At 36.5% G+C, this 15,127-nt stretch overlaps 1 protein-coding gene across 1 annotated transcript in view; it reads left to right on the top strand.

The window, feature by feature from the left end:
* Positions 1–15,127, top strand: part of LOC108730581 (synaptogenesis protein syg-2) — a 95,229-nt gene that overhangs the window by 71,352 nt on the left and 8,750 nt on the right. The window contains exons 7-11 of the mRNA XM_018460357.1: positions 3,236–3,380; positions 5,602–5,732; positions 7,678–7,837; positions 9,231–9,530; positions 9,761–10,060. Of these exons, the coding sequence (XP_018315859.1) occupies positions 3,236–3,380; positions 5,602–5,732; positions 7,678–7,837; positions 9,231–9,530; positions 9,761–10,060 (1,036 nt within the window). The remainder of the gene's footprint in view (positions 1–3,235; positions 3,381–5,601; positions 5,733–7,677; positions 7,838–9,230; positions 9,531–9,760; positions 10,061–15,127) is intronic.

Genomic DNA, 15,127 nt, shown 5'->3' with positions numbered 1-15,127 from the left:
CACAAAAAATATGGTGAACCGATATTTTTGTTTTTCAATTGGTTAAAATCATACAATTTTATTTCTTTCATGAAATGTAAAATTGAAAAAACGATAATGATAAATTAAATTTTATAAATATTTACCGATTAAAATATAAATTTTATGTATGCTCATCAAATCAGCGCTGACTATTGAAAATAAATATTAATTTTTAAAAATGGTAACTGATCGATAAAAAATGACAGGATGATAGGTACTTATAAATGTAAAACGTAATTAAACGCCAAGGCACATAAATTCTATACAATATTATTCCTAAACTCGAATGATATATAATTTGAAAACTATTGTATTCTCCAGAGAGGTTTGTATCATTTTCATTCTTGATTTAATCTTAGAACGCTATCTATACGTAAATTTTACGTATGTATATGTGAGCGAGGTCAAAGAGCGCTAAGCTATGCTTTCAGTGGTCATTAGGAGGTCTAATCTACCATGCTAAAAGCTAGGATAAGCAGAGACAAGCTTTCAAAAATTCTATCCATTATACATATCAGTTTGGATCTCCTAGTGGTAGTATTAGTGTTATAACGGAGAACTTGATAAGTGATTTCAATTCATAAGCAATTTTATGTATTATTATATATTTTTTTAAGTATATCACATGAGAAAACACACAATTGGACTAGATACTCTGTATCAGTTCAACATCGATAGTGTGCTTATTCCTTTTAAGTTAATATAATAATTAAGTTATTTGTGTTTATAAAGGTCTATAACTATATTATAAATATTTTGTCATTAAAAATGTTAAATATACAAAAAGGTGCACTGAAAAAAATATAGTCAATTTTAACAAATATTTAGTTCAATACTGCCAACTAAATATTTATTAAATATAAAGATATATTTATTTGATACAAGAAACATTAATTTGATTTAACAATCATTATTTTTACTGAACAAATATTTATTTACTGTAAGTAAATGTTTAGTTGGCAGTATTGAACTAAATATTTATTAAAATTGACTATATTTTTTTTCAGTGTGTGTTACATTAATTAAGAGGCCTATTTTCTAATACGTAAAATTTACGTATCGGTAACAATGTTATATTAATAGCAATAGCTATAGTTCTAGTTCAATAGCTTCTAGTTAATCTCCCAAATATTAAAATATTATTATTGATTTGTTAGTGTATTATTAGATGTTATAAGTGTAGCTTAAGTATACCACGCTGTTTGCGAGATGTAATGGATTCTTACACATGTAAATAGAGCGAGGTTGCGCGCGTCAAAGGAGTGATCGTGCGTTTGATAATTACATGTTTTCTGACGAGACACCTATCCCACGTACATTTACGTAAATACAGTAGCCGGTTTCGTGCACGTTAAAGTTACGCTCGTGGTAAGGGTGAAATACTCACGAGAAAGCCAGATCCTATTACACCACTCGCAAAGGTGGGTGATAAACGCCTCTTGGACTGACTCGTCCGGTCATTAAGACTTATCGCCGGATTAACGCTTGGCTTATAAGTCCTTACCTCAAACGCATGCTACATCGCGCGAGTACGAATAATTATACCTACAGCTGTACACACACTTCCTTCTGAAGACCGAAGCTACCTTTTAGCGAAATTAGAACTGTGTATAAATTATGAAATTGTAAAAAGGTATTTATAATAGCTTATTTCAATGCGCCGCAATGCGATTATTTCTTTCCTCTGCGCGGCGTGTTAAAATGCACGTATCACGTTTCTGCATTTATCATACGCGATACCTGTCTTTGACACTAATTAGCAACGAAACTTTAATGAAGCGCCTGCAAATTAATTCTCGTAACAATGTACGCGAAATATTCAATAAAATGCAGTATCGTAGCTGGCAATGAGTGGATATAACTGCTGTTACTGTAGATTGTTCATTTATTGTTATTCCGATTAACGAATGAATAGTATTTTGATATTAAGTATTACCCAATATTACAGTATGCATGATTTAATTATTCGTACTTGCGTACGATGCGCACTTTAATAGGCTGTGCTGCAAAAAATATCGGAAAAGCAATTAACGGATACGATATAAGGCACATTAAAATGTGTAATACATAATTATGATTTCGACTGTAAAAGTAATTTTTCATAAATCCGATACTAAACCCGAGAGATTGCTAAAAAATTTAATATAATATTAAATTAACAGTTTTTAATTTGACTTTGTCTTAAGATGAGATTAAACTGCTATATTAGCTTAAAAATCCGTATTTAACATTTAAATGATTTTGAGAAAATGGATATTAAAATTTCTAAAACGAACAGATTCGTGGTTCAAACAGATTTGCACACAATAATTCCGATTTTGAATAATGAAATCACTTGAGCTGAATCGTTTTTAATTTTGAATATTGCGCAATTGTATCTTCCAATTCCTATATAAATTGTAACGTTTCAAACGTTTTCGTAAAATCGGAATAAAGTTTAATTAGTTATAGATATCTATGTTTTTTTACGGTATATCTGTACAAAAACTTTACTAAATATATATATATATATTTCTTCTTTTTAATCCATAATAGGAACATTTTTTTATATTTTTTATGCTAAAAGAACATATGAGTCCTTGGGATCCACTAAAGGTTTTTATAATTAGTTTTAGAAGAAACTTTACAATTCTGAACTATATATAAAAAATTACGACACTCTTGAATTTTGCATAAATATAGTACGATAATTAGCATACATGAACAAAATTGTAAAAAATAAGAATGCGCAACATTAAACTATTCTAAATATCGTTATATTATTTAAAAATTAGGAAAATGTCCTGGAGTCACCAAACGTTCTAGTTATGAATTAATCGATGACACACTGTTAAATTTATAATGTCAAATTATACTCGATTTGAGTTATTTTTAATCATTCCTATATAGGTCACTACTGCTTCAATATGTGATTAATTTAACTAAAACAATTGAGTTAAACAATTTAACTCAAGGAAATGTATTGAATTTGATTTAAATTTAACTTATTTACTAAACGTATATGTTAATATAGACATAATGTTTACTTGAAACTAATTACAAATTAGAGTGATCTACATTTTGACACACACACACAGAAATTAAAAATAACAAAATTAAGTTATTTAACTTAAGAACTTGGATTACTATTGATCCTTTGATATCTAACAGTATAAATAAAATTGTTAATAATTACGTTAATAATAATAAAAGGAAAATTGCAATTCTGTTGCAGGTATCGCAGGATGGTAACATGACGAGTTCCATCCTGACGTTTCAGCCTACTCTATTACATCATGATAAAGTTATCACGTGTAGAGCTGAAAATCCTAAAGTCCAACGTGGTATAGCAGAAGACACGTGGAAATTAAATGTTTTTTGTAAGTATACATCTTCGCTGACACACAACAAATAGGTACAAGATAAAATTGCAAGCGATCAATGAGACTCAGAGACGTTTCGTCGATTTTCAATTAGAAATGTCATAAAGAAAATAATATTCATCGACTGTATAGATTATCTACACGATACATTTTGTCTTGTACGTTGACTCTAACACACAACAATAACATAATTTGTTTTGTTGGATGTTATTCCGAAGACAACATATATATGCTACCATATACATAATTGGAATAATTATGACCTACTGTGTATATGATATTGGTACACGCATAAAATAAAAAATTAGATGAGGATAATATCAGATCACAAACCGATGGCTGAGGTAGACCACGAGTTTACATACTAATAATGGCAACACGATATGCTCTGCAGAATCAGCACTATTATCACTGATATCATTATTCATTAACACATCGTCATCGATATTATGCAAGCGAACCAACAATGTTCGATCTGTTTTAAAGGATAATAACGCGCGACTGGCCGTTTCGCTATTTTACACTTACGCGTAAAAAGCGAATAAAAAATATCTCTTGGCGCGCAATAATATATATAATATTATAACTGTACAATAATTTTCGCTTTTTTTTATATGATCATAAAGATGAACATTAAGTTGGGGATAAAATACTCATACTATAACTTTTCTCTTTATCCCCTAAATTTCACTTTAATCCCCCGGATACTAAAATCTGTAATACAATTACTGACCCTGAATCTATAAAACTCATTTAATTTATGTTAATTAAAAGGCATAATTAATTTCAAGAAACAAAAAAATGAATACTAAATATATTTTAATAAGAATAATCCAAATCTGCAGATACAATATACAGAAAATTGAATCGTTTGACTTTTTTTTAATAAGAGATTTATAATTTAATGAGTCCAATAGATCTCAGTTCCGGAGGATTGCGAATCTTTTTCCTTTATAAAAGAAATGTAATTAGAGTTGGGATACAATGGGAATACAAACATTTCGAGAGTTAAATTCAAATTGTCGCGCATTAAACGCGCGCATCACCGCGTAAAAACAAGTTGGCAGTAATTTATCAAAGCCGTAAACTCATAAGCGAGCATCGCGCGGGTGTTGCTTCTCTGTACAATCGACACATCGGAAAATCCGCGTGCACGACATACGTCAACGCGTGCACGTGTGCATAACGGTACGGCCGGGTGACCGTGTAGCACCGTGCGTACGTTGTCCATGTTTGTGTATGTGCGTGTGTATATATCGAACACGGTAAACGGGTTAAAAGCCTGGCAGGCTGAAACAAGACCGTCGATATAGATTACGTTCGCGCAAACGCGAATGTAATCACAATAACGAGACGTCAACGACGAGGCCAAAATGGAACGTCCGGCTTGGCGCAACGGTGGCTGACCAGCGCGACCCGATTTATTTGCCCACTGCGGCATCTCCACGCTCGCAAATTTGAAAGCTCGGTGTGAGACAAGTCCGTTCCGTTTCGTACGAGTTGGAGCCTCATAAAAGATGATTATGTTATAACTATCGCCACGAATTCCATTTTGCGAATCTGGATATTGAGACTGAAGACAAATATTTCGTATGCTCTAATAACAATGATAAGAAAATAATTAATTGAGATAAATTTATACTTGTAATGTTACAGAGTCTGTTTGCTTTGATTATTTTCTTCACTAAGAGAAAAGTGTGTTTGGTACTTATGACTATAATTATATAGTAAAATAATTAAATAGTAAAATGGTTAAGAGCTCTATTTTTATAGTTATTACTGCTATAATGTTAGTAATAATAAATATATTTTTTGTATATAGAACTATAAATATAATTATTATTATTAACATTACAGTTATAATAAAATAAAAGCTCCTAACCATAAGATTTTACCATGCAATTATATACATATACCAAACACTTTTCTCTTAGTGTTTGGCTTCAGTCTCTGCAATTAAAATGAGTGCTTGTGTAGATATCGACTTGTGTCTTTACTTCTGCAATATTTATCGAGTTTTCTGTAAATTACAAATACTAAAATAAATAACGAATTAATTGTTTCAATCTTTCAATTCATCATTGCGCATGCGATACAATGTAACTGAAACTAATTTCTCTTAATAACTGAATACAAGTATTTATCTTGAAAACGTGCTTGTTATGGAAATGATCTGAGCAAGACTAGTGAAATAATCACGAACATTTTCTTCTTACAGTTGTCCCAATTTTGCATCTACAACTCGGCTCGAACATGAACCCGGATGACATCGAGGAGGGTGATGATGTATACTTTGAATGTAAAGTTCATGCGAATCCGGGTGCCTACAAAGTCGTGTGGAAACACAATGTAAGTCAAGAGATTGTTGGGTATACCAAATACGAAATATGAGATATGAAATGCAAAAGCTCTCTGTTGCGAGTATATCCGTATTCGTGTACACGGTTGTTAAAAATTTTAAGCACGGCAATGCGAAAAAGCCGATACCGAAACTTTACCGTGGGACGGAATCGGATAAAAACGCATTATTCGAATTGGGTAAAAAGCCCAGGTTTGAGTTTGAACAATGACCTCCGGATTCTCGCGAGTGATATATTTACGCTTGAATAGTTCCTAAAACTGTTGGCTCAGAGTAATGGCTATTGCAGCCGAAACCGACAAATAGGAAACAAACTTTCTGCATGCCTCTAAAACCCCTCTTCTCCTATCCTCTCTAAATATTACCCAACTTGCGAACCGTAACACGAACATAACGCAATTACGCAAAAGAGTATCCTTTGATGTAATCTTAAGTGTATATATAAAATTAGCTTCATCCTTTACCTTAATTAAATTTCCATTTACGTAGTAGACGCTGTTTTACTAACCGTTTCGCGACTGTTTACTTAAAATTACCGCAACGATTTTCTGAATAGAATACACAAAATAATAAATTTCATTTCAATAAATTTTATCTTAGACGCGTATTGCGGTTTTCTTTAACATGTATCACGGAAAGCTTGATCTTCAACATTGTTCGAAGACCGCCTTCGAAGGTGTACTGCAGCCGAGAACATTAAGCGGTATACTGATATAAATGGCAGTATAATAGTCCTTCGCTCTGCTGACGCCGTTTTTACGTCGACGTTATATTCGCAGATCTCATTACGCGTCGTTTCTCCCCGCTTTTCGCCGACAATGTCTATTCACGTTTCGCATCCTTTCTACCTCCACGCTGACGTCATTATGTATTGTTTAATATAATACGTTATATTATGGCACGGTGTCCATAAATGCTTTGTAAATACGAAATGTCCAACTTTACCGACGTCGTCGTTGGCATAGCAGTTAATTAACTCGATATTAATAAAACCCCATTTAATTAAGTAAAATCCCATTCCCGCGTTGTTCTGAGTGAAGCCCATCTATTGTAAGATTATTCTCACCTCAAATATGAATTTCACATCTGAACAAAGGTAAAAATAAATCATTCTGTGTTCCGTGAAATCCGTCTCTTTATTTCGGTAAGTTTGAATATTGGTTAATTAGAAAGATGTTTTAGCTCTACGATATTAGTTAAAAATATTTATCGAAAAATCAGCCAAGAAAACGGATATCAGCCTATATTAACTAAAAAATTTTGGTCATTGAAAAGTTGAATATATTCTGAAATTCACTGCAAAAAACAAAATAACAAATAATTCGATTTATAATATTTATGCAGCGCAATGATCATATTTTGCTGTAGTTTTAGGTAAACTTTAAACCGAATAAATGGATTTAAATGAACTTTTGCACGAATATTTATTAGAATGTATCATGTCTCTTGTAAAAGGTATTATGATCTCTTTGAAAAAGAGATCATAATAACGATCATAATAACTTAAGAACGATATTAATGCTATTTGGCGGATAGACTGTGAAATTAAATTAGTTTGCTTTTGATGATTGACACAGTAATCTTCGAGTTAATCTATAAAAAAAATTTGATTTAATTCGTAATGCTAGTTGTTCATTAAATTTGCAAATAAGTATTGTAAAACGCGAATTTACATAAAAAATCGAGGCAAACAAAAAAAATAAATAACTCTTAAACCAGTAAAAGAATTATGTTCCAATTTTACACAGATACTCGGACGTAATAATAAAACAATTTATGAAATTATATTTATATTTTTGGTAATGCTTTGAGATTGTGTGACACTACATCCTTTTCAATAATGATAATGATGGCATTACCATGTAGATTGGAAAGACGACTAGCCAAGAGATAACGGCAGCACTTCGATCTAATCGCGAATGCGCATTGTTCCAGGGAAACGTGATTCAGAATAACGCGAAGAACGGCGTGATAGTCCAGCAATACGATTTGGCTCTCAGAGAAGTAAATCGGTCCCAGGCCGGAAATTACACCTGCGTTGCTAGCAATGTCGAAGGCGATGGTTATAGCAATATCGTGGAGCTTAAGATCATGTGTAAGTATCCTCTGCTATCATTGATATTATATATGCAATATGAAATATCCGTCCGTAGCAGAAATGTAGATAAAAATGCATGCCGACGCGACCCGTTGCAACGTTTGCACGAAAAAGGAATTTCGTTTCGTTTCGAGCACAACTTTATATCTTCCCTCCGACACTGCTCGACCTCCTTTTGCCGAAAATAACGTTTCTGCCTCTTCGCTCGCTCTTTATAAAGCTCAGCCTCGATTACTCCGTTTTCCACTCGAAATCCTCGTGATTATTTTGCTCGTCAAAGCGGTGCTCAACGTCGCAAATATTTCAACGTAATACGATGTAAACGACACGGCTACATAACCGATGACTGACATTTAAATAGCGATGTTATTAAGCGCCTTCGAAGTGGCTTTTGGGGAAAATCGCGACATTCTAGCCTCGTAATTGGCCACCGGGCTTATGAGAAGTTTTAGAGATATTATTCGTGAATAAACGTCAAATATCAAGATGTCGGCATGATTATTCATTAAAAGCATGTTGAAACGGACATAGGGATGAACGTGAGAGTGGGTAGTGGAAGAAAAATAGGATGATCCACAGCGAACCAACAAATTATTCCGAACCGGCAAACTCGGATTCCCCCATACCTCCCGTTCGACCTTCGTTTACTCATTCCGCCGCGAAAAATGGGGAAACTATTCAAGCGAGCGAGCGAATAATGCCCATCGATCTCCCCTCGAAAAGCCGAGCGGTGGTCATCCCGCTTCGTGCCGCGTTTCCCTCGCACTTTTAATAAATGCGCGTAAACTCCTCGGTTCTCGATCTCCATATGCTGCGGTTCTCTCTGTCCATTGTATACACTGTAAGAATTGACTGTTTTGATTTATTAGCAGTAAATTTTTATACCGAGATTATTCGCTAGCCATGATTTAATATCTTGAATTTTGAGAAAATATTCACTGATTGTGAGTCACAAATATATTAAAGTCAAAAAAACAAAAGAAATATACACTTGTCTTGATATCAAAAGGAAAGATATCACTGAAGAAAAGTCTGATAATAGCTGCTAAATGTGTATCGTTTAGCGTATTGATACAATGTTTAGTAAAGTTTACCAAACATAATAATAGTAATATAGGTATTAATAATAAACTACGCGGTTTATCGCATCTAACGATGTATCAAAACAGAAAGATAACTTGCAAATTATATAGCTTCTTTGAAGAAAATATCTATGGGAAATATTCATGGAAACTTTTTTTCAGTACATAGAAGAATAAATATAATTTAAAGAAACTACACTGAATAAGTACATCTATTCTCAAAGTTTAGTTTTGAGATGGTAAATTATTTATGGAAGCTACGCCGCCACCGGAGGTGATTTAATAAAGTCCGTCTGCTTTTTTCTCAGACAAACCGATCTGTGTGCCGGATCAAAAGCGAATCTATGGGGTGGCGAGGCACGAGGATGCTCGGGTGATATGCAGAGTTGAGGCGTATCCACCACCGGAGAGTTTCCGTTGGACTTTTAACAATACTGAAGAGATGGAGGATGTGCCGCAGGCGCGTTACAAGAACTCAACCAGACATACCCAGAGCATCCTCACATACCGGCCGGTCACGGAAATGGACTACGGCACCGTGCTGTGCTGGGCGAGCAACACGGCCGGCCAGCAGAAGAATGCCTGCATATTTCACATTATTCCTGCGGGTATGTACGCACGCGGCGTGTACCAGTAATGCCGCTCCGACCTCTCTGAGTCGCTAAGGATTTCCGTGAAAAGTTCCGGAGAAGCGTTTCTGCGAAATCTGCATGCCGAGCGTTTCGCAACACCCGCGCCGGAACAGCGTTGTCTGTTGCTAAATCAGTATCTCTCAAACAATTTTCATTGAAATAGAAGGGAAGGGAGAATTGTAAACAATGTTAATGGCGCGTTGCAGGCAAACCGGAAGCGCCATACAACTGCACGCTGACCAACCAGACCACCGAATCACTCTCGGTGGAATGCACCGCTGGTTTCGACGGTGGTCAGCCTCAACATTTCCTCCTTGAAGTGTTCGATCAGCACACGGCGGCCCTGCAGGCTAACGTCACGTCCAGAGAGAATGCAGCTTTCACCGTACAGGGTTTGGAGCCGGGCAAGGTATTGAATATGATCCTGTACGCGGTTAACGCGAAGGGGAGAAGTGAGCCGACGTTGCTGGAAGGTTTCACGCTCAAAGTCGCCGAGAAGCAGACTGGTAAGTTGTGCTAGAAATATTTGCTTCTTTTTCTTGGGATCCATATATGGAAAGAACTTTATGACTTTATTAATTAAAATATCTAAAAATTTAATTAGATACTGAATTTAGAGCTATATCTCGAAATAATTGTGTTCGACTATTAAAATAAATTATGTATAGGATATATATCCTAGCAACTAGGTTGAGTGCTTTTAGATACTTCAGCAAAATCGTTCTTTCCGTATAGAATTACGAAAATTGACGAAATATACAATATCTTCCACGATTCGTATTATTTCGCGAAGGAACGCTTTTGCTAAAGCATCGAAAATTTAGCTAGATATGGATTTGAAAATAATTTTATTAAATTATCAAAATAATTATGTAGAATCTCAGCTGGTTTGAATATTAAATATTTAGCTAAATATTTAGATACTTTAGCAAAATCGTTCTTTCCATGCTGGAATGACGAATTAATTATAGATTTCTCTGAAAAGTTTAACGTAAAAATACTAGCGCGTAGAATTCATAATAAGACAAGTGATTAAGAAATCTGTACTCCGAAGTACGAGGGACAACGTGATCACGTCGCTTAGATCCATAATTGACATTAGTCCGATCAGAATTAATAATGATTGACAACGTCGGAATTAGGCAACCGGTCGCTTCAAGCCTAACGCTATTGATCGTATCCTGCATCAACGAAATAAGTAATTTGATAGGAATATACGGACAAATTACCGATGCAACGCCGTTCCATAAATTATGAGACTGGCTGGAGGACGTCGAGGCTAATCGAATTAGCGAATTAAATCGAACGGACCCGCGCGGATTGTCCATGTAACGTTTTAATCCGCTCATCCGATCCGAATCCCCGAGTCGAACTCGGATATACCACCCGGTCGTTTCTCGCAGCTAAAGAGCACTTGGACCATACGAAAGGTTTCACCGCGAAAATTGAGCATCTGGGTCGAGAAATTCAATCGGCGGCGCACACACGTACGTACCACGCGCACACACGCACACACACGTGCGCACAATCATCTAGGTGGATATTACGCAAGTTATGTCCACGTCACTTGTGCGCCGGTGTATGTGGATTGTTCTACGAAACGGTCGTCCGTCCGCCGCGCGCGCGAGCAGTAATCTATTCCGACGTTTTCCAATCCACTTACACGAAACGGCCTCGACCAAAAATTGACGGCAGCTCTAGCGATGCGTAAAACGCGCTACAGCCAGATTTACTCATGCGCTCCTTCGAAACGCGAATGCCCCTTCGAAACTTGTGGCTCCTTTGAACCGATGCCCTCTGGCTTATTTTACTGATTCGATACAGCGGTAAGGAGGCAAGGAAATCCCGCGCCTTGGTAAAGAAGGAGAGAAATTCCATACTGCCGGAAGGAAAGATAGGTAATATCTGTAGGGTATAAGTAGTCAGAGACAGGTATATCATGAGTAATTATGAGAATTAATCTCACCGTCCACTTGTAATTGTGAAAGTAGGAAGGATCTATGAGAGTAACGTGAAACTTTCCGTTCCCGTGAGCGATATAATCGCTCCAACGAACGTCTCTGTGAAGGAGACAGAATAACACGCTGATAGAGCCCTGTATGATTACTCGTCGTAAAATCACGGAAAATTGATATAACTTTGCAAAGGGTCGATCGTGCGAGAGAACTTCCCTTAACCAGTAACAAGAACACATCTTTTGTGACGCTAAAGGAACATATGAGTCGGGAACCACTAAAGTTTTTTATTATTAATTTTTGGAAAAGTTTTACAATTTTTGCCTATATAAAAAATTGCAATACTAATTAAACTTAGTCATTTACTTCAATCTTATTTAAAGTATTAACGAGTCTCGCTTCCTTCTCGTGTTCGTGAAAAATTTGTTCACGTACAACTCTCGATCTGTTTAGCAGATCGAGTATATTTGATAATGTATATTCAGAGACAAAGAGATTTCATAAACGGGAGAGGGAGGAGGGAGGATGATACGACGACTTATGAAACCGTGAGAAAGGCGAATTGCACGCTGGACGAACTACCAGCGACGAATCTCACGCGGTTGATCCCAGTCCAGACGCCCGAGAGGATGAATCTGATCGAATCCATCCCTCAGCCGCTGCGTTCATTCCATAGATTTCTAGCTGGTAGGATCTCGACTACTCTCCTAAAACAGATATACTCGACCTGGGTGTACATACATGTACGCGTATGTGTGTGTGTGCGCGCGCGCGTATATATATATATATATCGGCTCGGGACGAATTTACAAGTGAAATTGCTCTCTCGGTCAGTTTCCACGGTGCGATTCAAGCGAGTATACCCGTCGCGCACTACCCGTAGTGTATATACGCCAGGTATATAAACCGGTGTACGCGCGTATGCAGACGGAGTAGTCGGTTCGAAAATCGATCCTCTCGCCGCGAGAACCCGACGAGTGTGAAACTTTAATAAAATTCCGGAATCAGCTACCTATCTTGGCCGCTTGTGCACCATCGTCGTCGTCGTCTTGCCGTCTTGCTTCCGCGCCTCATATAAGCACTCCGCGGAGAACGCGGGAAGACCTTTCGATTCCTCTCATCAACATGAATGCCTTGAATGACCCCGCACGGTCATGCAGGGCTGCTGCGTTCGGAAATTTCACCCAAGTTATCCTAGTGCATCATTCTATCTTTATCATTCATTAGACATAAAATAAGGATAAAATGACACACTTGGACACTCGGGTGAAGTTTCCGAACACAGCCCTATCTGTGGAGCCGAGCAATGCTTTTAAAATCTTGTCTCATCACCTTCTCAATAAGATAAACGTCCCAGTGACCGCACATGTATCCATGTCCGGATACACTTACATAAAATTTATTATTATTAATCTCAAATATATTTTTTATTACAATATTAATTGTACTTACAAATTAAATTATAATGTTATATAAAAAGTATTATAATATTGTATTTACAAAAGCATTTGAGATTAATAATAATATAAGCAAATAAAGTTTTATGCAAATGTCCAGACATAGATACATACGTCACTAGGACGTTTATCTTATTGCGGGAATCTGCGGCGTGAAATACAAATTAGCACGTAGCTCGTAACGCGTGCAACTCACATGGTATAGCAGCACTGACTATGCGCGGCGGATTCCTATGATGTAAATACCACTGAGAGAAAATACCACGAAGAGCCGGACACAGTCAGCCGGCCCGGGATCTCTGCCATAGTTTTTAATTTAATCGATCCGAAAGAGAAAAAACGAAGAGAGTGTTTCTGCGATACGATCAAATACTCACGACGCGGCGAGCTTAATTCCATTTACCGCGTAGGTACGCAAACTTTTGTGATGTGGAAATTTCCAGCTTACGACTAACATCGTACCGTATTGCGTGGTTTGGTAAATATTATTGGTGGGAGTGTATATATTAAAAGTTCTTTCACGTTACGAAAAATAAACAAGGTACACCCACGGAACAAAACGTAATTTGTAGTTCATCACGTACTGGTATCATCGATATTTAACAGTAATGTGCGATATTTGTTTTGCAACTGGTTGAGTATGATTTCACAACGTACGACATTTCCTCATAGAAAGTCAAATAACGATTCGGCGAAATAACGATTGCTGCAAATGAAACAAACAATTTAAATCCATCGAGCCAAATCAATTTTTGAACAAGAAAGCAATGAAGAATGAAAAAAAAACAGTAGTATAAATATTGTTCCTGTTCATCATTCTGTAACTTAACATGCTCGATACAATTGATCAAAAACGAAAATTACGATTGAAATGCTCTCTCTTTATATATACTGACTTTGACCATTTCATTATTTTAGAATTTTAAGCGTTTAGTAATATCGCTTTACTTAAAAAATGATAATAACAAAAAGTATTCTCTGTTCTTTAAATTTAAAGCGAATTATAGATCGTTTAGAAAGGGAAGACTATAGGGAAGTTACATGCTAGAACAAATCACCGAACAAAAATACGTCTCTAAAAATCAACTAAAATTAAGAACGGAAATAAGGGAAAAGCAGAAGTGACGATGGAAAGTAGATAGCAGGTAAATATCATGGGTATCCGGTGCACTTTCGCCTTGATTAAAAATTAACGTGCACTTTGGCTGTGCATCGGAGCACAGAGTAAAAACACTCGGTCGCTCGTGACTAAAACGAGTGGCAATTACGAGCGATGTCTCTCAGGAGGTTCGGGCTAAGGAAAGAGATTAAAAAACGGACGGGGGTAGAGCGATAGCGAGTGTAGTGTGCGCGCGCGGACGCGCACGAAGGCATGAAGACGTGGCGAAAGACGGCTTCGTGGAAAATTAAACGTCGTCCGGGAACGGTGTTTAAACGTGGAGAGATATCAAAAGGATTCGAATTCATTAATCTTAGAAATGGTAGGTAGGTAGGTAGTCAGATGGCTCCATTCTCGCGCCGGCCAAATATCTCCTATCTTTTTACGACGTAATGCGACTTTAACTCGTTTAACCCGTTTACCCTCGCAGCCCGTCCGGAAAATTGTCCCGCCAGCACTTCCCTCGAAGCTGGTTTATATTGTTTCGCGTGAATGAAATATTTTCATAGCAGAAAAGCGTCGTACGCAAATACGAAGCGTATTCGCATTAATTGTTAAACATCCTGTTGCCACACACACACACACACACACACACACACACACACACACACACACACACACACACACACACACACCCACTCACACACACATACACTTACCGTATCGTCGCAACTTCATTTCGATTCTATTACAGCGCGCAGGTGGATTTTCTAAGTATTACACATTAAAAAGCATTTTATATTTGTGTTAAAACCGGTCCTTGTTAAAATTTTTGTGTTGAATTTTTAACATACCAGAATGTTAATTTAACATACAGTAGCTGCCAAAAGTTTTCGGCCAACATATTATTTTACAATAATAAGATTGAAAGACCGCTAATGTTAACTACAATGCTTTAAATTAAGAAGCGCCATAACGGTCAGAACGTTAAGATGTTGAAATTTACAATAGTTCAACATCTTAACGTTCTGACCGTTATGGCGCTTCTTAATTTAAAGCATA

The sequence above is a fragment of the Mycetomoellerius zeteki genome, unplaced genomic scaffold (genome assembly GCF_001594055.1).
Source record: "Mycetomoellerius zeteki isolate Tzet28-1 unplaced genomic scaffold, Tzet1.0 scaffold94, whole genome shotgun sequence".
NCBI lineage: Eukaryota > Metazoa > Arthropoda > Insecta > Hymenoptera > Formicidae > Mycetomoellerius > Mycetomoellerius zeteki.
The sequence above is the reverse complement of the archived record's forward strand: the minus strand, read 5'-3'. Positions and strand labels throughout refer to the sequence as shown.